Source organism: Nuphar pumila, chromosome 14 (assembly GCF_984573655.1).
Source record: "Nuphar pumila chromosome 14, dmNupPumi1.hap1.1, whole genome shotgun sequence".
Lineage (NCBI taxonomy): Eukaryota > Viridiplantae > Streptophyta > Magnoliopsida > Nymphaeales > Nymphaeaceae > Nuphar > Nuphar pumila.
In genome coordinates, this window is record NC_143262.1 from 63,189,085 (window position 1) to 63,212,272 (window position 23,188).

Genomic DNA, 23,188 nt, shown 5'->3' on the forward strand with positions numbered 1-23,188 from the left:
ATAAAATTTGCAAACAAATATTTCAAAAGTTGAACGAGTATTGTGACATTTTCAAATTACGGGAAAATGTTTTCTCTTTTTCCATGACGGATGGAAGAGGAGAGAGGATAAGATTCAAGGAGCCATGGACAGAAAAGCTGCCTTGGGATCCACAACCTACCTAATGCAGCTTGTTTTGGAAGATTTTCAGCAATCCGTTTTTGCATCATTAATGCACTTCATGTACAAGGCGAAGGGCAACAAAAACTCTTGTAGGGCCCATATAGGTAAGGTCATTTCTTTAGATGAGTGTTGGATGCCGTCGATTTCTATGATGAACGGCATCCAAAGACCCATAGACAGTTTTCCGTCCAAGGTCTACTGGCCTGATCTTCTCCCGTGGAGGGGAAACCTTGGGGGCAGAGAATAGAGATTGGGATATGACACGTGTCGTCCTAAGACCCAACTACGATTAAAACATTTTAGGTTGCGGGTGGTCGTCTTATCTTTTGTGAAGTGACGAGCAAGGGGGGGAAGGAAGAGGAGAAACGAGCTGAAGTTGGGTGTTCGAGGAGCGATGGCAGCTGCTGTTTCGGTCTGCTCAGCCAGGCACTCTTTCAATCCTCAGATCAAAGGACATGAAGGTGGCCTTAAATCTGGAAGAGCTTCGTCTCTTTCTACCACAACGCTGGTGACCTCGATCGGGTAACCACCATATTCTCTCTCTCTCTCTGGTATTTGAATGAAATCTTCATGACTTGGGGTTTGGATTTTCTGAGTTTGATGTTGAAGTTGTTAGATGGGTTCTTGCTTTGGACTTATGTTCCCCACCATAAAGTAAGTAGTACGTGGGAATGCTGGGAATGTTGAAATTGAAGTTGGTTTTGGTTTGATGTCTTGGTCTAGTTGAGCCGTTAAAATTTCGTAGTGATTCATGTTCAGAGTTCAGGTGTAATGATTCTGAGACCAAATCAGCCGTGTTTTCTGGATTGCGGGAGCCGTGATGAATTGAGGCTCTTGATAGGCCGTTCATTTTCGTCTCTTTTTGTTCCCTCTCCTGCTTAAGCACCTTTTATTTTAGGCGATGTTCACTGTCCTGGATGTCTCACTAGTGTATTACATGTTTTTTCGTGTGTGATTCAGATTCTTCATCTCTTTTGATCCACAGAAAGCCATGATTTTTCTTGGTTTGGGAAAGAAAAATCATGCTTGCATACCAATAGTTGCAGATTTTAGATTGGGAATTATGGAGCTTTCATTTACATACGTGGATTGAAATTCTAGTTTATTATATACCACTTCCCCATGTTGAACCTGTCTTTCTTTCTCTTCTTGGAGCATGATCGGGACATAAGGATTTTTAAGTAATATCTAATGTTAAAAGTTGAAACCATTTTTTTAGTACTGAATAAAACTTGTCTTCATGCAGTTCAGACCTTCGTGGTGTCAATGATAACTGGTTTATTAATTTCAAGATTAAATGCCAAACTTAGATTCACACCAGAAAATCCAAGGAATAAAGTTGAAAACAGCTAACCTTGCTAGTTTTGAATTTCTTATTTATTGGACTGGATTGCTTGATAGTTATATCATCTAAAAAGGTGTACAGTAGAAGAAAGTATAAAATTTGGAACATCATTAATAGAGCAGGCTTAGAATAACTATACTGTGATTATTCTAGCTTGAATATTTATTGGAAATTGTCTCCTGGACATTTCAATCAAAGCGGAATGTCACACTACATCTCTCTCTTCCTACTCTTCATTCTACATTTGGTAGCTATGTATATCTTGGTCTATATTTTCAAGAATGCAGGAAGAAAGGAGAAGCAAGTTGGACATCTTTTAGACGGGAAGATTCTGCTAGCTTTGCCCATCTTAGTTATTCAGCTCCAGTCACAGTCTTATGACTGTTTTTTCCGACAATGAAGAATATTATAAGTTTTTCCAAATTTTTGTTGCTCTCATGTTTCCGAGTTAGTCTGAAGGTGGACCACAGAGTTATGTCTACAGGGTCTTGTCTTTGGTTTATTTTTCCTTATGCATTTCTTCTGTCCATATTCCATTTTAAAGATATAATTTTCGTATGTGTGTCTGTGTGTGTGATGTGAGGTACATTTATTCTTTGTTTCCCTACTTTATGATTAGGTCATATGGAACTATTCTCTCCCAAGTATGATTCTTCACATGGAAAACATGAATAATCTTATATATATATATATATATATATATATATATATATATAGTTAGATTTTACATATAGAAATGCTAATCCAAAAAGAGTTTTTGCATGCACAAATGCCAGTATTTTCACAGGAGGGTGTCTTAGAGGCCTTTTACTACCTGTTCCAATTCTAGATGGTATGCCTGCAATGGCAGTACTTACAGGATTGATGTTGGTTTAATTATTAAGCCATTAATAACTTCACAATGACCTGGGAAAGTTCCAAATCTAAATGCTTCAAATGTTTTCGTTACAAGGATCAGCATGTAAGTATCTTATAATGCATGGAAAATGTCAGATATCCTGATAGGGATGTTAGGATTTCACCAGGGTGGAAGTTGTTGTATCAAGGAGGAGGAAGTAGAGGTTGCGGAATAAAAAGGAATTCCTTTGGGGATGAGGATATCTAATTAATTGTTCATCCTTTTCTCTGAAGTACGGGAAAAGGTGAGAGAAATGCTTGATGGAAGTGGAGCCAGTGCAGTTTACTTTTCCCAGTTTAGCATCATAATGGACAAACATTTCTCCTTGTGAGTATGTCATTGTTGTGTTTTACTTATGCACTCTTTATTTATTCTGTCTTTTGCCTTTCCTTGTAACATGAGGGGCATTTATGTTCTTTTGCCCTCTCTATACTTGGTGGTAGCAGTTTGTAAAATTCATGTTGTGTTTAATATAAAGAGGAGCAATAGACTGCATGATCCACTATTGGGAATAGTGAAAAGACGTCATTCACGATTGGGTTTGGATCTCAGGATCCAGACCCAACTCGGTTTTATTTTAACACGCTCATTAATGGCATAATGTAATTTTATGTTGTTATGTAATGGGTATTTTCGTACCCTAATAGTTGTATTATTAGCACATACTTAATCGAAGCCAATACCGTAGACCCTAATTGGGTTTTCTGCAGCCACCGGCGCCTCTCTCCCTCTCTACTCCTCTTCTTGTGAGTGAATGGTGGAATACCATTTTCTAACATGGTATCAGAGCTATAGATCCATCATTGAAGATCGTGTTCTCCTATGAACATTCAGTTAAGCCTCTTTGTCTTCTTCTAAGGTATTTCTCTATCGTTCATACCATTTCTTTTTCTTCACAATTCAAAATCTTCGATTTGCTCATTAATCTCGCATTCTTTTCTTCCCCTGATTGATTCTTCTCTTACTATTCTTTCTTTCATACTGTTGCACATGATTTCACCTAAACTATAGCCCTACATAATCACACAATATCAGAATTCATATATGCGTGATTTCAAAGATTAAAATCACATCAAACTCGTTCTTTCTGTTTTCTCAAATTGACGTTAGAATAGATTCAAAACTGGACATGATCTCAATTCTGTCTTGATTGATTGATATCACTTTGAACCTATCTTTCTCTCTACTTTGGATTTTTTCCTTTGAAAAAAACACGTTATTCTCATATTAACATGCTCCTTACTGATTGAATACTTATTTTTCTTCAGAACGGTTTTTTTTTTCTTTAGTGCATAGTTTGGTTTTTTGCCTCGGGTCTGCAGGTTATTATTAAAAAAAAAAAGGAAAAGGCAGTCGAGTTCTCTGAAATTCAAATATTTGTTCTAACTTTCTATTTTGTTTGCTCTAAAGTGAATTTTCTTTTCGGTCGCTTAATCTTCCTAGTTTTCGCTTCCCATCGACTATGGATTCATTTTCTTCTTCTTAATCTGACTTTTCTTCCAACTTTCTCAGTCAGCTTGTGTCTGAGAAACTGAACAATTTCAATTTTCTAACCTGGAAGAGACAAATCATCTCATTCATTAGAAGTCGTGATCTTTCTGGGCATTTGGATGGCTCTATTCATGTTCCTCCAGAGTTGATATCACAAGGAAAGAATGGGGAGGGTGACACTTCAATTACTTTTGTTAGAAATCCAGAGTATATATCCTGGATGAAGTGAGATCAGGCTTTGGTTGCCTACATCACTTCCACTCTCTCACAGGAGGTGCTTGTGGCAATCCTAGATGACTGCTCAACTATGCAGTTATGGCATCGTCTTATTCAGACATATTCTCAAGTTTCTCAAGCTAGAGTTTTATTTTTAAAGAAAGAGTTTCAAATGCTGAGAAAAGACTCCATGACTGTCATGGAGTACTTGAACAAAATAAAGACTATCACGGATCAGTTGGCCATCGTGGGTTGCACTGTCAGTAACAAAGATATGGTGTAGCAGACTTTGAGTCCGATTATCACATGATGGTTACTTCTTTGCTGTGTTTGCCAGACTTACCTACATTTGAAGACCTTCATGCTAAGCTCTTACAGTATGAGATGACCTTGAAGGGATTCTCTGAAGGTATTCACAACTCCATTGGAGCACACAACGTTCTTGCCACAAGTGTTACCTATGTTTGAGGACCCTTAGGTATGCAGGGGCCTCGCCCCTGCCTCTTCTCCCTGTCACAGGCAGGCAGGGCAAGGCCCTGCCTCCCTGCAGGGGCTTCGCCCCTGCCACTCAGTTTTTCCAGCATTGGCAGGTGTGACGGGCTAATCGCTCTCTCTCCTGCAGCACAGGCAAGCGCAAAGGGCCCCTGCCCCTTCCTACTTTTTTGATTTTGTGTTCAGTTTTTAGTTTCACTTTTCTTTTCAATTTTCACTTTTTCAGATATAATGGTGAGTTCCAGTGGCAGTGTCAATACAGTTGGTTCAAGTTCTAACTCTTAATTAGAAGTTTCTCAACCACTTTGGAGGCTTGTCACAAAAGGGATAAAAGCTAGTGGTGGTGGTGGGAATGTGTAGTTTCTTTGTAATCTATGTAAGATGTTTTCACGGGTTCTTATACACGTGTGAAAGTACATCTTTTGCATATTCGTAGTCTAGGAATTAGGCCATGTTCTAGGGTTGACAAAGACTTGTTAAATCAATTAAAGAAAGAACAAGAGGAAGCTGAAAAGAAGAAAATTGCAGAGATGAGAAGCGATTCGATTAATCTGCCTTTTGCTATTGCTAGTGATGAACAAGAAGATCTTTTGAAGAAAAGAAAAATGAAAGGCAATAAAACAATACAAGGGTCATTCAAAAACTTGGCAAGAGCAGAAATTGATAAAAAGATTGGTCGATTCTTTTTCTCAAGCTCAATTCCTTTTAATGTAGTTAGAAGTCCATACTGAAAATGTATGATTACATCTTTGGCTAATTGTAATTTGAGTGGTTATGTGTCTCCTAGTTCAGAAAAACTAAGAACAATCATTCTTGCAGAGGAAGAAAATAGAATTGAAGACTTGTTAGAGACCAAAAAATTTGCATGGAAACGACATGGAGTGTCTATTGTTTCTGATGGGTGGATTGATATACAAAGACAACCACTGATAAACTTTATTGCTTACTCACTTAATGGGTCAATCTTTTTGAAGACTGTTGATGCATCTGGGGAGTATAAAGATGCTGAATATTTAAAGAGATTATTTGTCGAAATGATAAAAGAAGTGGGTAAAGAAAGTGTGGTGCAAATCATTATTGACACGCTCCAGTTTGCAGTCGTGCAAGAATGAATTTGGCAAGTAAAGATTCGTATTCACATATTTTTTGGACTTCTTGTGCAACACATAATTTAAATTTGATACTTAAGAGTATATGCAATCCATTAAAAGATGATGCACATGCACGTGAAATGCGTTTATTGATTGAGGAAATAGAGCATGATGTTCAAAATATTAAAATTTTTGTTGTAAACCATTATCATGCTCTTTCTATACTTAATAGGTATTCTGATCTCAAGTTACTAAAAGTTGTTGAAACTCGTTTTGCTTCTCTCATTGTTATGACAAAAAGAATTAAGCAACTGAAGAATGCATTGATGATGATGATTGAACAAGATTGAGATTTTTATCATACTGAAGATGATGTTAAGGCTCAAACTATCAAAAAATGTATCTGTGATGATTTTTGGTGGGATAAAATTACATATTTTGTTGAATTTACAGATCCTATTTGAGAAATGTTGAGAGAAGTTGACAGAGATGTACCCATGCTTCATAGAATTTATGAAATATGGGACAATATGATTGAAAAAGTTCAAAGTATCGTTTTCAAACATGAGAAGAAAGATGTTGCACTTGATGATTCAGAATTTTATAATCATGTACATTCAATTTTAGTGAGAAGATGGATAAAAGCAATACACCTTTACATTGCATGACGCACTCTCTCAATCCAAAATATTATGCAAAAAAATGGTTGACAGAAGGTCTTGGTCGTGTTTCTTTAAATAAAGATCCTGAGATATCAAGGAATAGAATGATATGTTTGGGAAGACTTTTTAATGATCCTCACATGTTTAAGGTTGTAAATAGTGAGTTTGAGAAGTTCTCTACTGGGAGATTTGATTATTTAGCAGCACTTATGACAAGGGATGAGGAAGATCTCCTTAATTGGTGAGCAACATATGGATTAGATACACCAAATCTGCAACGTATTGCAATGAAGTTGTTATCTCAACCTGCTACATCATCGTGTTGTGAAAGAAATTAGAGTACTTATGCTCAAATTCACAACATTAAAAGAAACAAACTCACTAGTAAAAGAGCAAATGATTTAGTTTATGGTCACTCTAATCTACGATTAATTTTTCGCCGCACCAAAGATGAGTATAAGTACTTTTTTTTCTTTTGTATTCAAAGTTCGTATTTAAATATTTGTATTCAAAGTTTGAAGTTAAATACTAAGTTAGTCATATTTTGATGCAGTTGTGAACCATCCAAGTATTGGGATGCAAATCCAGAATTTTGACTTGGAGATAGAATATGATTTGCCTACTCTTAACATGGACTACCTCGATCCTGTTCTTCCCTCTAATTCAGACGATGAGGCAGATTTATGATAAGTTTTGTTGTTATCACACTCACAAGCTTCTTTATGTGTTATATTTTGGTAAGTTTGTGTTGTTACTTCAATAAAATTATTTTTTTATTTTTGCTTTAAAATTTACAATCTTATTATTGCTATATATGTATATTTAAAATATATATAGCAGTGTCCCCGTGTCCAAAATTTTTGAAATTGCTCCACACCTGTGTCGTACCCGTACCCGTACCTGTACCCACACCCATGTGACATAGAAGAATGAACATATTTTTGAAACTACTCAAGCCTTGCTCTTTGGTGGGTGTGTACTTAAGGACTTTTGGGCAGATGCAGTGTGTATGACCATCTATCAAATCAATCACATGCCATCAAGACCCCATAAAGGTATATCTCCGTTTTAGAAATTATATGGTATTGTCCCAAGTTATGAGATGAAAGTTTTGGGGTGCACTTATTTTGTACTTTTGCCTAGTATATATAAAGACAAATTCTCACCACATGTTGTTATATGTTCCTTCGGATTTGCTAATGTTCAGAAAGGCTATAAGTGTTATAACTCAGTTGAGAAGAAAATTTGGATACCTAGGCTTGTTGTATTTCATGTGGACACATCTTATTTTGATAAGTTGGAGTTTAAGGAGAAAGATCTGGTTGATTTCTCTTTCTTGATACCTTTTCCTATTGATGAGAGAATTGATAAGAGTGTGGAGGTTCAGGGGGAGGTAACTCAAGGGAAAGAGAGTAGATTTAGTCAAATCTAGGTGAGGAGGCAAGAAAATGTAGTTGAGATACCATTCTTGGACCAAACAAAGATGCAAGAGATAGGTAATTTAGAGGCCAAATTAGTTATCCTCCCAACTGATTTAGAGCACAAAATTATAGAATATCCTTCCCCTTCTTCACCTCCTCAGGTATGTCGAAGTTCTAGAGTCTTTGTTCCTTCTACTCGTTTTATATCCTATAATTCTTTTTCTTCTCAACATCGTTCTTTTTTGTCACTAATCCACTCTTATGTTGAGCCTAATTTTTATGCGTAATTATCATCTAAAGAGTAGTGGTGGCAGACATTGGCTGAGGAGTTGAGCGCACTAGAGAGAATGCATGCTTGGGATCTTGTAGAACTCCCACCTAGTAAAAGTGTGGTTGGGTGTAAGTGGGTCTACAGGATTAAGACTAAGGCAAATGGGTTAATAGAGAAGTATAAGGCCAGATTGGTTATTAAAGGATATAACCAACAATTTCAAATTGACTTTGCCAAGACATTTGCCTATGTTGGTCACATGACTCCCATAAGGATTTTGCTTGCCGTTGTTGTAGTGAGGCAGTGAAATCTATAGCAGTCAGATGTGAAGGATGTATTCTTGAATGGAGATTTAGATTGAGAAGTGTACATGGAGTTGCCACAGGGTTACTTAGATTCTCAAAGCAAAGTGTGCAAATTGAGGAGAATTTTGTATAGGGTCAAACATGCACCATAAGCGTGGTTTAAACATTTTAGAAACAGATTTGAGCAAATTTATCATGATCCTCATTTGTTTATATCCTCTTCTGTTCATGTGAAGTGCATATTACTCTTGTATGTTGATGATAGGATTATCATAGGAGATGATATGTAGAAAATAAAAGACACCAAGAAATGACTGGCTGTTTTTTTTGAAATGAAGGATCTAGGAACTTTGAAATATTTTCTTGGTTTAGAAGTTGCATACTCGAGGAGAGGCCTTTACTTGTCACAACATGAGTATGCAACTGATCTGGTGGTAAAGGCTAAACTGGCTGATGACTCTAAAAGAGTTGCTTCTCCAATGAAGGCAAATGTTAAGCTGGCACTACTAATGGAGAAAAGCTTGAGGATCCACTGATATACAGGCATTTAGTGGGCAATTTGATATATTTGAGTATTTTTAGGTCTGATATCACATATGCAGTTCATGTTGTCAGTTAATTTTATGAGATTTCCTACTTCTGTTCACCTTGCTGCTGTGCTCAGGATCATTCGTTATGTGAGATACACCGTGAACTTTGGGATATTCTTTTCTTCGTCTTCCTCTTAGACATTAGAGTTTTTTGTGATTCAGACTTTTAGAGGGTTCTGTGTTTTTCTTGGGAGTTCTTTGATCTCTTGGAAGAGCAAAAAGCATCGAGTTTCTTTGTCCATAACTGAGGCAAAATATAGAGCTATGACACAAGGTTTGGCTGAAATCATTTGGTAAGATGGCTTCTTGGTGAGCTTGGTGTTTCAGTATCTGGGAGAACCTCCTTGTATTGTGACAATATGACTGTCATCCACATTGTGAAAAATCCTGAATTTCACGAAAGAATGAAGCATATTGAGATAGATTGTCACTCTACTATGATGTAATATGAGAATGAGATCATATCCTTGGAGCATGTGTGCTCAAAAGAGAAAATTACAGATATTTTTACTAAGAGTCTGGCTTCATTATACTTTCAGTCATTTCTTTCCAAACTTGGGATGATTTCGCTTGCCTCATCTCAAGTTTGAGGGGGAGTGTTGAATGGTGTAAATCTTATGTTGGTTGTAATATGGTGTATTACAGTCATTAATGCTACCCTTCTAGTCTTGTAAATGTCATTATTAGAAGGGCATTTCTGTACTTAGCCAGGTAGGTAGAAAGTCAACAGTTTTTTGTCTTGTAGTGTAACCAAAAAGGGACGTCCTGAAGCCTCTTTTTGAGTATTCCTCTCTACAACTCTCTCTTGTTTCTCTTGTGCTAATAGTATCCTTAAAAAGCTAGTATGCCTTTTTGTTTTGGTTGGGATAACCTCTACTTTTCACTTTTCTATGCTTCCTTGCGTGCTTATGCCAAATCATGTTTCATATGGCAAAAGGATTATTTGGTTCTAATTGTGCTTCTTATTATTTGACAATAGACAAAATAATCAATAATTTTGCTCATTATCTGAATGTTCAGATAATGTTTGACATTATTTGGGAAGTGACTCCTAGTGCCATCCTACTATTCTCTTTGCCAAATATTTACTTGTTTGATGGTTTAGGCCTTGACAGATTGTCTCATTATGAACTTTAGGAGGAAGCCCAAGATGGTCGTGAAGGCATCAACGAGAGTTGATAAATGCTCAAAGAAGGACATTATCGTATCTCCTTCTATCCTCTCTGCTAATTTTGCAAAGTTGGGAGAGCAGGTTTTCTTTTAACTCTGTGACTCAAGAATGCCTCTTCAGTTAGCTCTTACATTCTCTCCATCTTTCTTGTTAGCATTATTACGATTCTACTAAAAGAATTTTATATCTCATGTAAAAGTTGCATTCCTTGATTTGAATTTAAAGGGTCTTATATTCTCTCTTATGCATACATACATACATACTTGTATACTTTCATACAGCGCTCAGAGCTCTACCTACAATGTCAATACTTTGAGAAAAGAATTTCCATTCTTAGGGAGGCTATGTACATATACATAGGCTATGTACATATATATACATATACTTGTATTTATATGTATATACGTGGGTTTATCTAATATTACGAGAGTTATATTTAAGATTTGCTGTCTTATTGAAATGACCAAACACCAAGTAATGTCATTTTTAAAAATACACGGCTACATTTTGGGGTAAAAAAAGTACCTTGCACTTTTCAGATTCAAATTTATGAAATACATCCTTGAAAAATGTGTTTGACAAGACATACAAATATGATATGTTAAAATCATAGTCACAGATATCGGCGATATTTTCAAAATATCATGATATTATTGTTAATATATATATATATATATTGTTAAAATATGGTGTATCTTGTATATATATATTCATATATATATATAGAGAGAAAGATACATATACATATATTTATCTCATATATATATGTATATGTATCTATCTAAGTATATATATATATATATAAATATATATCTCAAACCCGATAAGGGTATTTATGTAAATCCACATGTTTTACGCATATTCTCATTTGAGAATATGTTGTAATTTATTTTCCTATTTTTCTTTTTGTCTTTTTCCTTTTTGTCCCTTTTTACTTTTTCATAAAGTGTACCATGGGGGTCCCCAATACACAAGTTGGAAGCACCCTCCAACGGTTACTTTTCTAACCGTTGGAGGGGCTCCAACATGTGTATTGGAGCCCCCCCATGACTCCAAATCATTATAAATAGGGGTGAACCCCTTTAGGTATTTCATTGCTTTTGTAAAGCCCCTCTTGGGATCTCATATATTGAAGTTCATATTTTTTCATGCTTTTGTGCATGTGTATCCGTGCCTTTGTGCACTTGTGAGTGTTCTCCTTTGTGCCTTTGTGCACTCTTTGTTTTTCTTGTATTGTGTTGATAAACAAAATCTCTTTTTATAGAGATTTTCACATGGTATCAAAGCAAGGTTGTTTGGAGAAAGAAATTGGTGCGGTTCTTCACAATATCAAGTGCCTCGAAAAGCATGCCTTCAACATTTTGGTGATTGGAGTGGAGATTCTTCTTCATTCAATATTTTAGAAGATTACTACAAGTAAGATTTAAAATCTTATTGTGGTACGTATTCTTTTCTCTCATCTTACCTCTCTAATGGGCGAAAAAGACTCCCATTTCTCTCTTGGTTTCAAACTAAATGGCTCAAATTATCACGTGTGGGCAGGAAATATGGAAGCTCACATCAAAGGGAAAGGGTTTGGGGGTTACGTTCAAGGCTCAATTTCGGAACCGGAGCCTAAAATCACTTTGATTAAAGAAGGAAAAATCAAAATTCTTGAGGGAGATTAAAGAACTAAGGCTCTTGAGGAGTATAGTAGGAAACATGAGGAGTGAGAAATGAAGAACTTTAAGATCTTGTCTTGGATCTTTTCCTTTGTTGAGACAAGAATCAACGCCAACATTATAAAGTTTAAAAAGGCTTCTCAAGCGTGGGAGTACCTTGAGAAGATGTATACTTCTAGGGACTTGTCCCATAAGTATTATCTCCAAAAGAGAGCACTAACCTTTCTTTAAGGAGAAATGACTATAAGAGAGTATTTTGCCGAACTCTCTTCCATTTGGGATGAGCTTGCCATGCTTGAACCCAAGTGGAGTGAAGAAGCCATAGAGTTTCGTCACAAGCAATTAGAAGAAGATCAATTTTTTAACTTTTTGAATGGGCTAAGGCCCGAGTTTGAGCAAATAAAATCCTCTCTCCTATCCTCTTTCACCTCTCTCTCTCTTGAAGATGTTATAACTAAATTAAGTTGCGAGGAAACTCGTATGGGGATTAGCAAGCAAAATCCTAGTGTGCTTGCAATGCCCACAAATCAAGAGGAGTGTGATGGTGTTAATGCCGTTTCTAGGCCCGGTAACAATTTGAGGACATATAAACCTCCTCATTTTAATAACCAAATTCAAGGTGGTCAAGGTAGAAGAAGAGACTAGAAAAATTTTGTGCCACTTATGCAAAGAACCAGATCATATCAAACCGGTTTGCCTGAAATGGAAGAAACTTCTAGCAATGACAACTACATCTCAACCACCAAAAAAGGAATCTTCAAATGAAACTCTATCTCTCAATCAAATTGTGGAGGCTCTTCAACCTCTTCTTAAGGGAGCTATTTCCGGTGCCGCTGTATTCACTCCTCCTCCAGGTAAAACCTCTTGGCTCTTAGATTCGGGTGCATCATTTCATATGACCCTAAATATTTCTTCTCTCTCCGAATATTCTAAAAGTGTGTCACCTTTTGTTTCAACCGCGGATGGTACTTCTCTTGAAATTAAGGGAATTGAAAATTTTGAAACCCAAAACTTCTTTATTCTTAAAATTCGACTTATACAAAAATTGAATTTAAACTTGCTTTTCGTTTCTCAACTCACGGACATTGGGTGTGCCATTCAATTCTCATCTAATAAATGTTTAATACAGGATCACCAGTCCGGGAGGTTGATTGGGGAAGACTCTAGGAAGTGAGACTTGTACTATGTGGACTCTTTTCAAATTCCTAAAAACACTTTTTGTAATGTGGCCCAACATAAAGACATAAATGTTTGGCACAAGAGACTTGGTCATCCCAATATTACCAAGTTGTCCTATTTGCATTTTGTTAAAGATCTTTGTAAAAATACTTTCTCTTGTAATGATTGCATTCTTGGAAAAATGAGAAGTATGCCTTTTGAACAAAGAACTATGTTTAGTACTAAACCTTTTAAAATTATTCATTCGGATGTTTGGGGACCGGCACCCGTCATATCCAAAGGAGGTTTTGCCTACTATGTGATTTTTATGGATTATTTTTTGTGGTATTATTGGATATATTTTCTCAAACATAAGCATAAAGTCTTTTCATGTTTTAAATCATATCATATGATGATAAAAAATCAATTTAATAGTAATTTAAAGATATTTAGGACCGATTTTGGAGGTGGATATCTCTCAAATGAGTTTAAGAAATATCTTGAAGATTGTGGCATTGTCCATTAAAGATCGTGTTCTAAGACCCCACAACAAAATGGTTTGGCCGAAAGGAAGCATAGGCATATCATTAAAACCACTAGAACCCTTCTTATTTCTCAAAGTATTCCAAATTTTTTTTGGGCCGAGGCGGTTTTTGCTTCCGTTTATCTTATTGATCGTCTTCCATCTAAAAATTTAGATAAAATATCTCCTTTTGAGATTCTATATGAAAAAGAACCCAATTATAATAGATTGAGAGTTTTTTGGTTGTAAGTGCTTTGTTCTTACAGATAAAAATGATAAACTCTCACCAAAAGCCGTTGCTTGTGCTTTTCTTGGCTATTCTGAAACCCAAAAAGGATTTCGTTGTTATGACTCTAAGAATGATAAATTATATGTCTCAAAGAATATAACTTTTTTGGAAAATGATAGTGGATTTGAAAAGAATGAAACTCATTTAGAAAATGTCGACTATTCCTTTTTTTTGACCTATTATCTAAGGATGATGATATTGTTAAAATATATGTAATACTATATATATATATATAAATATAGTTCTCATTCACTACCCGATGAGGGGTAGTTTTGTAATCTTGCCCAATAGGGGCATTTTAGACTTTTTCCTTTTCTTCTTTTTTCCTTTTTCTTTTTTCTATTTTTTCCTTTTTCTTTTTTGTCTTTTTTTATTTCTTTTTGTGCATTTAATGCACAGCCATTGGGGGGCCCAACAAAGAGTCGTTGGGCCCCCAACGGTCACAATTGTGACCGTTGGGAGCCCAACGACTCCTTGTTGGGACTCCTAATGGTCCCTCTCTCTTGCTTTTCTCTAACTCTCCCTCACTCCTCTCTTGCCTATAAATAAGTGGGGTCTCCCCCTTTGTAAGTGTGGCTTCTTCAAGCCCTTTTGTGCATTTATAAGATTTTATGCTTTCTAGCCATTATTGGCTTTTGTGTATGTAACGCCCCGTATTTCCAAAACAAAGTTAAGTTAAAATTTTCATGAATTTCTTTTTTTTCTTTGCAGCGGAACTTAGAAAAACTTTTAGCAGCGGAATAAGACGATAATGAGTCGTCGGTTTTAGAAAACTCCGAGCACGTTGCAGGTATGTGGCCAAGCAACTCATTGACCACCAAAGTGTTCCATTTCATCGAAAACACATGTTTATTACAACACTACTGCTTAGAAAAGCAGTGAAGGTTCAATAAAAAGGAAGCAGTACAACTCTGTCTAGAGAAACCCTAGAACTCGATGCCGCCTTGCTCCGCATATCGCCACGCAGGTTCAACACCTGAAATCCCCATTAAACTGGGTCAGAACCACTGATGGTCTGGTAAGTAGGCAAATACCTATCTATTCAACTCAAGTAAATGCATAGACCACTCAGGGTCGCAGTTCGTAATACGACGCTCAAGCCTCCATGACTTAGCGTATATCGCAAAAGCCTCCTCAGGGCTATGAGTTGAACATCCACGCAAGTCTTCATGACTTCGCATAAGCCTCTTCAGGGCTGTGAGTTAGAATAACTGTTTAAGTCTCTATGACTTAGCCTTGACCTCCTCAGAGTCACGAATGGATGTCTAGCTCAAGCCTTTATGCTTGGCACATCCATATCCTACGAATCTAAGGACAGCTCTCCGAGCTTCACTTAGTCGTACGGATATCAATGGGGTTCTTTCCCAATCGGTACAGTGGTATACCGACCATGACACCTTCACAAAGGTTATGCAGGACTGACTCAACAACGTCATCCACTCATACATTCAAAGTAGCGCTGTACCTAAGGTAATGCTTTGTTTCGATAATTGCACCTCCCCCTGGGCTTAGGGGACTCATATCTGGGCGACAACGCGACGATCTGGGGGTTGATTATTCTATGTATTTTAGATACCCCAGAGGCCTGTTGACCCCATCCCCCTAGTAGGACGGTACAGCATACCGGAAGAGATCCTTACTAGGTATCCGAATGCATTCTGCTACTGCAGTAGTTGGGTTCAATCCTTAGATATTTAAGGACAACCACGACCTCCATACCTCTGAGTGACGAAGGCCATCAATGAACTCTATCAGGTTCGGGTGAAATATATATCACTCAAGGCTGCGCCATAACCGTCTTCCTCGGTGAGAAATTCTGAAAGGGGCCTGCCGGTCTTACAATTACTTGACGAACATTGCATGCCTATTGGGCAGCCTTTGAGAAGTATGTACCCGACCCCAATAAACCACACGGTTTTCACCATGGAACAAAGGTTTTATTCATATGCATGCTTAACTCTGCTCTCGGCACTTCGGCCTTGACGAGCACTTCACCTCTTTCGGTGGAAACAACACACTCCGGCTCAGCGGCCCTTACGAGTCTGGTTGTCTGATAATTCTCAATGAGCATGCACATGACTCGATCTCTACGGATCGGCTACTCGGCGTATTTTTACGCAACGAGCTCAGGACCTCATCAAGGCGCTACCACTACTTTGGCGCAACGGCTCTTACAAGTATGGTGCCCTTGCAGGTGTCAGGGAGACGAGTCATTCTGACATCGTTCCAACAAAGGACATCATTGTGCCACTTAACTAGTTTTGGCAGCTCTTCTGCCAACCATTCTGTCAACACCGTCTCTGCTCTACTGGCAGTGGTGCGACGAACCTTTCTACATCGTAGAAGGCGTTCCATAACTGGGTAGCACTTCTGCTACGTTCTTTCTGAGCCATTCTTAGCTCCTTCAGGAATTTCAGCAGCACTTTCTCTCTTTTACGGAGAAAGCGTGCGTTTCTTTTATCCATTTCAGCGGCATCTCCCCTCTTTGGTAGGAAATCACCACGCTTAATTCGGGGAAATGGATGCGCACCGTTGTGCGTACTTTGCATCCATCAAGGTTGCAGGAACCCTGGGCCATAGCCAGGCCATACGTAATTGACTTAGTCTTTACGTAAAGAGCATTTTGCCAAAAAGTGAAGCCTTTCCAATAGGAGCTTCATTCGTCAAGCAGAATCTTGAACGAGTAGCGGTAAGGGAATCGCATTGGCGATTTGATCTCCATTTGAACGCTCACTTACGCGCCATATATGTAATATAAGCAGAAGCCTGTGCTTTATACAACGGCGGCGTAAAGGAAATGCATATACTATTGTTCAGGGTGTGTAACTGAACGAAATATTCTACATATATAACAAAACAGGAGCCTTGGCATTGTTCGACGCGACGGCGTAAGTAAATACATTGCAGTGTTTTGCCATAATGAGTATCGGGCACTGCCATAATGAGTAACACATGTCGTCTTTGCTTCATCTCCTTTAGCAATCCGGATCTGCTGGTACCCAAACTGAAGATCGAGTTTAGAGAACACACGGGCACTCCCAAGTTGGTCAAATAAGTCTACGCTAAGTGGCAAGGGATATTTGTTCTTCAAAGTAATTTTGTTAAGAGCCCAATAATCCACGCAGAGATGCTTTGACTCATTGTGCTTAAGCCGAAAGAGCATGGGGGCACTGAAATAAGCTTTGGAGGGGCAAATGATACCGATTTCAAGCATTTCGTCGAGTTGGCGACACAACTCTTTAAGTTCTGGGGGTGCCATGCGGCAGGGTACTAGTGGTTTGGAGCCAGAGACCAACTCAATCTAATGGTCTAAAGTTTGGTGGGCATGGCATCCGCTGAATTGCTTTAAGATGAGAGCGAGTTTCGAAGGGACCTCCGCCTCTGGCTTAGGCGGGTCTTCTTCTTTGATAGCTACTAAGGACTCATTCCCTTTCTAGAGGCCTTTCTTCAATTGTAGAGCTGACACCATCAACAACTTGGAACTGCTCGTAGGGTAAGCGGGAACCATGCATAGAGACGTCTCTACCATTATGCTCACTGAATTCAAGTGTGGCATGGGAATGACTTTGTGGGCACACACAAATTCTATGCCGATAATGATTTTGAAATCATCAAGGGGCACAATTGAGAAGTCCTGTTAAATTATGTAAATCCAACTTGTAATTTAGTATATATATATTATATATATATATATAAGGTAATACATATACATATATTATATATATGTATATGTATCTACCTATTATATATATAAAATATATATATTTCTATCTTTAGTCTTAGGGGTAATTTAGGCATTTTACACATTCTTTTTCCTGAATATGCTTGTATTTCTTTTGTATTTTTCTTTTTCTTTTTTTCTTAATTTATTTTTCTTTTAATAAATGATAGTGTACTTGCCTTGGGAGGGGCCCAACCCACTAGTCGTTGGAGGGGCTCCAACGACTATGTGGAGCCCCTTCCAAGGCCTCCCAATGCCCTATATATATGGGCACTATTTCTTGTATTCTCTTAAGGGTTTTGGGACTATTGCCCAACCTTTTGTTGTTTATGAATCTTATGAGTGCATTTGCACATTTGTGAGTTCGTATTTTGTGCTTTTGTGCACAAGTGTTTCAAGTGTTCTTGTTGTGCTTAAGTGCACGCATTTATTTTCAAGAATATTGTTCTATTGATTGTAGTATCTTGTTGAAGATACTTTCACATGGTATCAAAGCCTCGTTGAAGAAGAAGTATTGCAAGTCTCCTCCGTTTTGAAGTTTGAAGTGGATTATCTTTTTCGGGCAATATTTTAGAAGTCTCTTTTATCAAGAAAGACACGAAAAATATTTGAGGTACGTATTATTTCTTGTCTTCTTTCCTCTCCAATGGGCGAAAAAGACTCTCATTTCTCTCTTGGGTTTAAACTTAATGGCTCAAACTATCATGTTTGGGCCGGTAATATGGAAGCTCATATTAAAGGAAAGGGGCTTTGGGGTTACGTTCATGGTTCAATACTGGAACCGGAACCCAAAATCACCATCATTGAAAAAGGGGATATTAAGATCCTTGAAGGGGAAGAAAGACAAAGGGCTCTTGAAGAATATTCTAAAAAGCATGATGATTGGGAGATGAAGAACTTCAAGATCTTATCTTGGATTTTTTCATCCTTTGAGACCAAGATAAACGCCAATATCATCAAGTTTAAAAAAGTTTCCGAAGCTTGGTTGTATCTTGAGAAAATGTACACTTCAGGAGACTTATCTCACAAGTACTATCTCCAAAAGAGGGCTTTGACCCTCAAACAAAATGAGATGTCCATTCAGGAGTACTTTGTCGAATTATCCTCTATTTGAGACGAGCTTGCTATCCTTGAACAAAAATGGAGTGGAGAAGCAATCGAATTAAGACACAAACAACTTGAGGAAGACTGGTTCTTCAACTTTCTAAATGGTCTTAGACCCGAATTTGAACAAGTTCGGTCCTCTCTTCTCTTCGTCTTCACATCTCCTTCACTTGAAGATATAATCACTAAGCTAAGTGGTGAAGAAACCCGTATGGGGATTAGCAAGAGTAATCCTAGCATTCTTGTTGCCTCTTCTACTCAAGAAGATTGTGAAGTGGTTAATGCCGTGTCAAGACCAGAGAATAATGTGAAGACCTATAGATCTCATTTCAAGAAGCAAGGTCAAGGAGGAAATGATCGGTATGGCAAAAGAGACTATAGCAAATTGAATTGTCATTTTTGTAAAGAACCAGGACATATCAAACCCATGTGCCCTAAATGGAAGAAATTAATTGCAACAGCTATGGCATCCCAATCGGAGGAACGACCTTCATCATCAAGTGGGTATCTCTCTCTTCAACAAATCGTAGAAGCATTGCAACTTCTTCTCAAGGGAGGGATTTCCGGAGCCGCTATGTCATCTACCCCCCCCCGGTAAGACATCTTGGCTTTTAGATTCTTGGGCATCTTTTCACATGAACCCAAGTACTTGCTCTGTTTCAAATTTTTCTAAAATTTTTCTTCCATCCTTTTTGGGATGAAGTTGTTGTTGTTGTTGTTGTTCTCTTCCATCCTTTGTCTCAACCGCGGATGGAGCACCTCTTAAAATTAAATGAATATGCAATTTTGAAAAACAAGATTTCTTTGTTCTAAAAATTCGTCTTATCCCAAAACTAAATTTAAATCTTCTTTCCGTCTGCCAACTCTCGGATCATGGTTGCGATATAAAATTCTCTTCTAATAAATGTTGGATACAGGATCGCTAGTCCGGGAGATTGATTCCGGGAGATTGATTGAGGAAGGCTCTAGAAGATGAGACCTCTATTACGTTGACTTTCTTCAAGTTCCCAAGAGTCAATTTTGTAATGTTGTTCAAAACAAAGATATTCATGTATGGCATAAGAGATTGGGTCATCCCAATATTGTTAAAATCTCCTATTTGCCTTTTATTAAACATCTTTGTAAAAATGATTTTTTATAATGAATGTATTCTTGGGAAGATGCAGTGTTTACCTATTCCTCAAAGATCCATGTTTACGATAAAACCTTTTGAAATTGTCCATTCCGATGTATGGGGTCCGACTCCTGTGATATCTAAGGGAGTATTTTCATACTATGTGATTTTTGTGGATGACTACACTAGGTTTTGTTGGATTTATTTTTTTAAACATAAACATGAAGTTTTTTCAACTTTTAAAAATTTTCATATGATGATTTTAAATCAATTCAATGAAAGCCTAAAAATCCTTAGGTCAGACTCTAGAGGAGAATACCTCTCAAATGAATTCAAGAGTTATCTTGAAAGTTTTGGTATTCTTCACCAAAAATCTTTTCCGAAAACCCCTCAACAAAATGAGTTAGCTGAACTAAAGCATAGGCATATCATTGAAACAACTAGGACTTTGCTCATTTCTCAAAGCATTCCAAAGAATCTCTGGGTTGAGGCAACCCTTACCTCTGTCTATCTCATAAACAGACTTCCATAAAAAAATGTAAGCAAAATTTTCCCCTTTGAAAAAGTATACGAAAAGGAACCTGATTTTAGCAGGTTAAGGGTCTTTGGGTATAAATGTTTTGTTCTTACTGATAAAAATGACAAACTTTCTCCAAAGGCCATTCCTTGTGCATTTCTTGGCCATTCTGAAACCCAAAAGGTGTTTCGTTGTTGTAATGTCAAAAGTGATAAATTGTATGTTTCCAGAAATGTGAGTTTTTTGGAAAATCTTAGTGGCTTCGAACATTGTGAATCTCATGATGAGAATGTAGATTATTCTTTTCTATTTGATCTACTAGATAAAAACGATGATATAGTGATGATGAGTCAGATCAAAATGATTCAAGTGATATTGAAACTGAGGAAAACATTCCCTTGCTCTCTTCATCTCATCAACATATTGATGAAGGATTACCTAGAGATCCTATCACCTATATTCATAGAGACCGAAACACCTTTAGAAGTGCTCTTGAAAGATATGATAAGTGCTCCTCAGAGTGAAGTGATCCCCCGTAGAACCGAAAGAAGTAGAAAAACTCCTTCTAGGTTCATTTCCTATGACTCTTTTTTGTCAGTCCAACAACTCTATTGCTAGTCAAGTCTTACTAGCAATCGTCATTCTAGTTCAAACTGAACTAGATGACATAAAGACAAAAAATAAAAATAAAGGAAAAAAATTACAGAAAAGAAAGAAATGAAAAATATATTTATATATATATATGTACAGTTTTACATTTTAACACTCCTCCTCAAACTTATGGTACAATGAGCAAAAGTTTGTATAAGAGAAAGTGAAATCGGGGAGCAGTGAGAGGCTTTGTAAAGAAGTCTGCTAACTGATATTCTAAAGTGACATATGGTAGATCAATTATCCTGTGTATATATTCCTCTCTGACGTAGTGACAATCCATTTCGATGTGTTTGGTGCGTTCGTGAAATGTTCTGTTATTGGCAATATAGATCGCACTTTTGTTGTCACAACACATTTGTGAAGCCTTTGTTGTTTCAGCTCCCATGTCAGCAAGCAGTCGTCGGAGCCAAACTACTTCCATAGTCGTGGTTGCCATGACTCTGTATTCAGCTTCGGTGGATGAGAGAGATACCTTCTGCTGCTTTTTACATCTTCACGAGATCAATGATTCCCCTAAAAAAACAGAAAAGACAGTGGTTGAGTGTCTGTTATTGGGATCACCTCTTCAATCAATCAGTATATGCAATTAAATCAAGAGAAGAGGAGGAAGATAAGAAAAGTCTTCCTTAAAGAGAGGACTTGATGTATCTGATAATACACATGACTGCTCCCATATGAACAGAAGTAGGAGCATGTTGAAATTGACTTGCTGTGTGAACAACATGTGCTATATCTGGTCTGATAATGGATAGATAGGAAAGTGCCCCGACAAGCTGTATGTAAGGAGTAGGGTCTGCAAGAAGTTTTCCATCGTCAATCTTCATTTTAACATTAACAGTCATTCTAGTTCAAACTGAACTAGATGACATAAAGACAAAAAATAAAAATAAAGAAAAAAAATTACAGAAAGAAAGAAATGAAAAATATATTTATATATATATAATATAATAATATATATATATATATACATGTACAGTTTTACATTTTAACATTTTCACCTAAATATAAAGTATGTCTTAGTGTCATTCATTCTTATATAGAACCTAGAAACTTTGAAGAAGCACGAAAGTGCTCTGAATGGATTACAACAATGGATAATGAACTTGGAGCTCTGATAAAAGCCAAAACTTGGGAGTTTAAAAATCTTCCTAAAGGTAAGAAAACAATAGGGTGTAGATGAGTTTTCAAAGTAAAAACTAAAAGTGATGGATCTCTTGAGAGATATAAAACTCGATTAGTTGCAAAAGGATGTAGCCAAGAGTATGATATTGACTATGAGGAAACTTTTGCTCCTGTAGCTCGTATGGTCACTGTCCGATGTCTTATAACTGTTGCCTCTATCAACAAGTGAAACATCTATCAAATGGATGTTAAAAATGTTTTTTTAAATAACGATTTAAATGAAGAAGTTTATATGGATGCTCCACCTGGAATGGAGTTTCCCAAGGGAAAAGTGTTTCGTTTTCAAAAAACACTTTATGGTCTAAAACAAGCCCCCAAGGCTTGGTATGATAGGTTTAATTCTGTAATGATTGAAAATGGTTTTTCTTCTTGCTTTATTGACACCACTCTATTTGTTAGAAAATCCAATGCAGGGATTGTGATTTTATTATTATATGTGGATGACATGCTCATCACTGAGAGTGATTCTAACGGGGTTAAGAGTATAAAATCTATTTTGAAAGATAAATTTGAAATATCTGATTTGAGTTTTCTAACTTACTTTTTAGGGATTGAAGTGACATACTCTCTTAAAGGGTATTTTTTATCTCAAACTAAGTTTGCTTCTGAGATCATTGATAAGTCAGGTATTACAGATGAGAAGGTTTGTGAAACTCCTGCTGTAGTAGGGGCAAAGATGAAAATTGATGATGGTGTTCCTCTTTCGGACCCTACACCCTACAGACAGCTTGTAGGATCATTGATGTATCTGAGTATTACCATACCAGATATATCTCATGCAGTCCATACTGCAAGCCAGTTTCAGCATGCGCTTACATAAGTGCCATCTTGCGAGTCGTAAGATACATAAATGGTACTCTAAATAAGGAAGTTTTTCTGTCCTCTTCTTCTGATCTAAAATTAATTGCTTATACTGACTCTGACTGGGGAGGTGACCCAAATAACCGTCACTCCACCACTGGTTTTTGTGTATTCTTAAGAGACTCGCTAATTTCGTGGAGATGCAAGAAGCAACAAAAGGTGTCGCTCTCCTCAACTGAAGCTGAATGTCGTGCTATGGCGACTACTATCATGGAGATTGTATGGATTCATCAGCTGCTAGAAGACATGGGGATCACAATAGAAGGGCCCACCAAGCTGTGTTGCGACA

At 37.2% G+C, this 23,188-nt stretch overlaps 1 protein-coding gene across 2 annotated transcripts in view; it reads left to right on the top strand.

Annotated features, from left to right (window-relative positions):
• Window positions 1-414: 414 nt before the first annotated feature.
• RPE (D-ribulose-5-phosphate-3-epimerase) overlaps window positions 415-23,188 on the top strand; it is a 29,411-nt gene continuing 6,637 nt past the window's right edge. For both annotated transcript variants that reach the window (XM_089986630.1, XM_089986631.1), the window contains exons 1-2: window positions 415-684; window positions 10,082-10,196. In XM_089986630.1, the coding sequence (XP_089842756.1) occupies window positions 557-684; window positions 10,082-10,196 (243 nt within the window). In that variant the 5' untranslated portion in view covers window positions 415-556. The remainder of the gene's footprint in view (window positions 685-10,081; window positions 10,197-23,188) is intronic.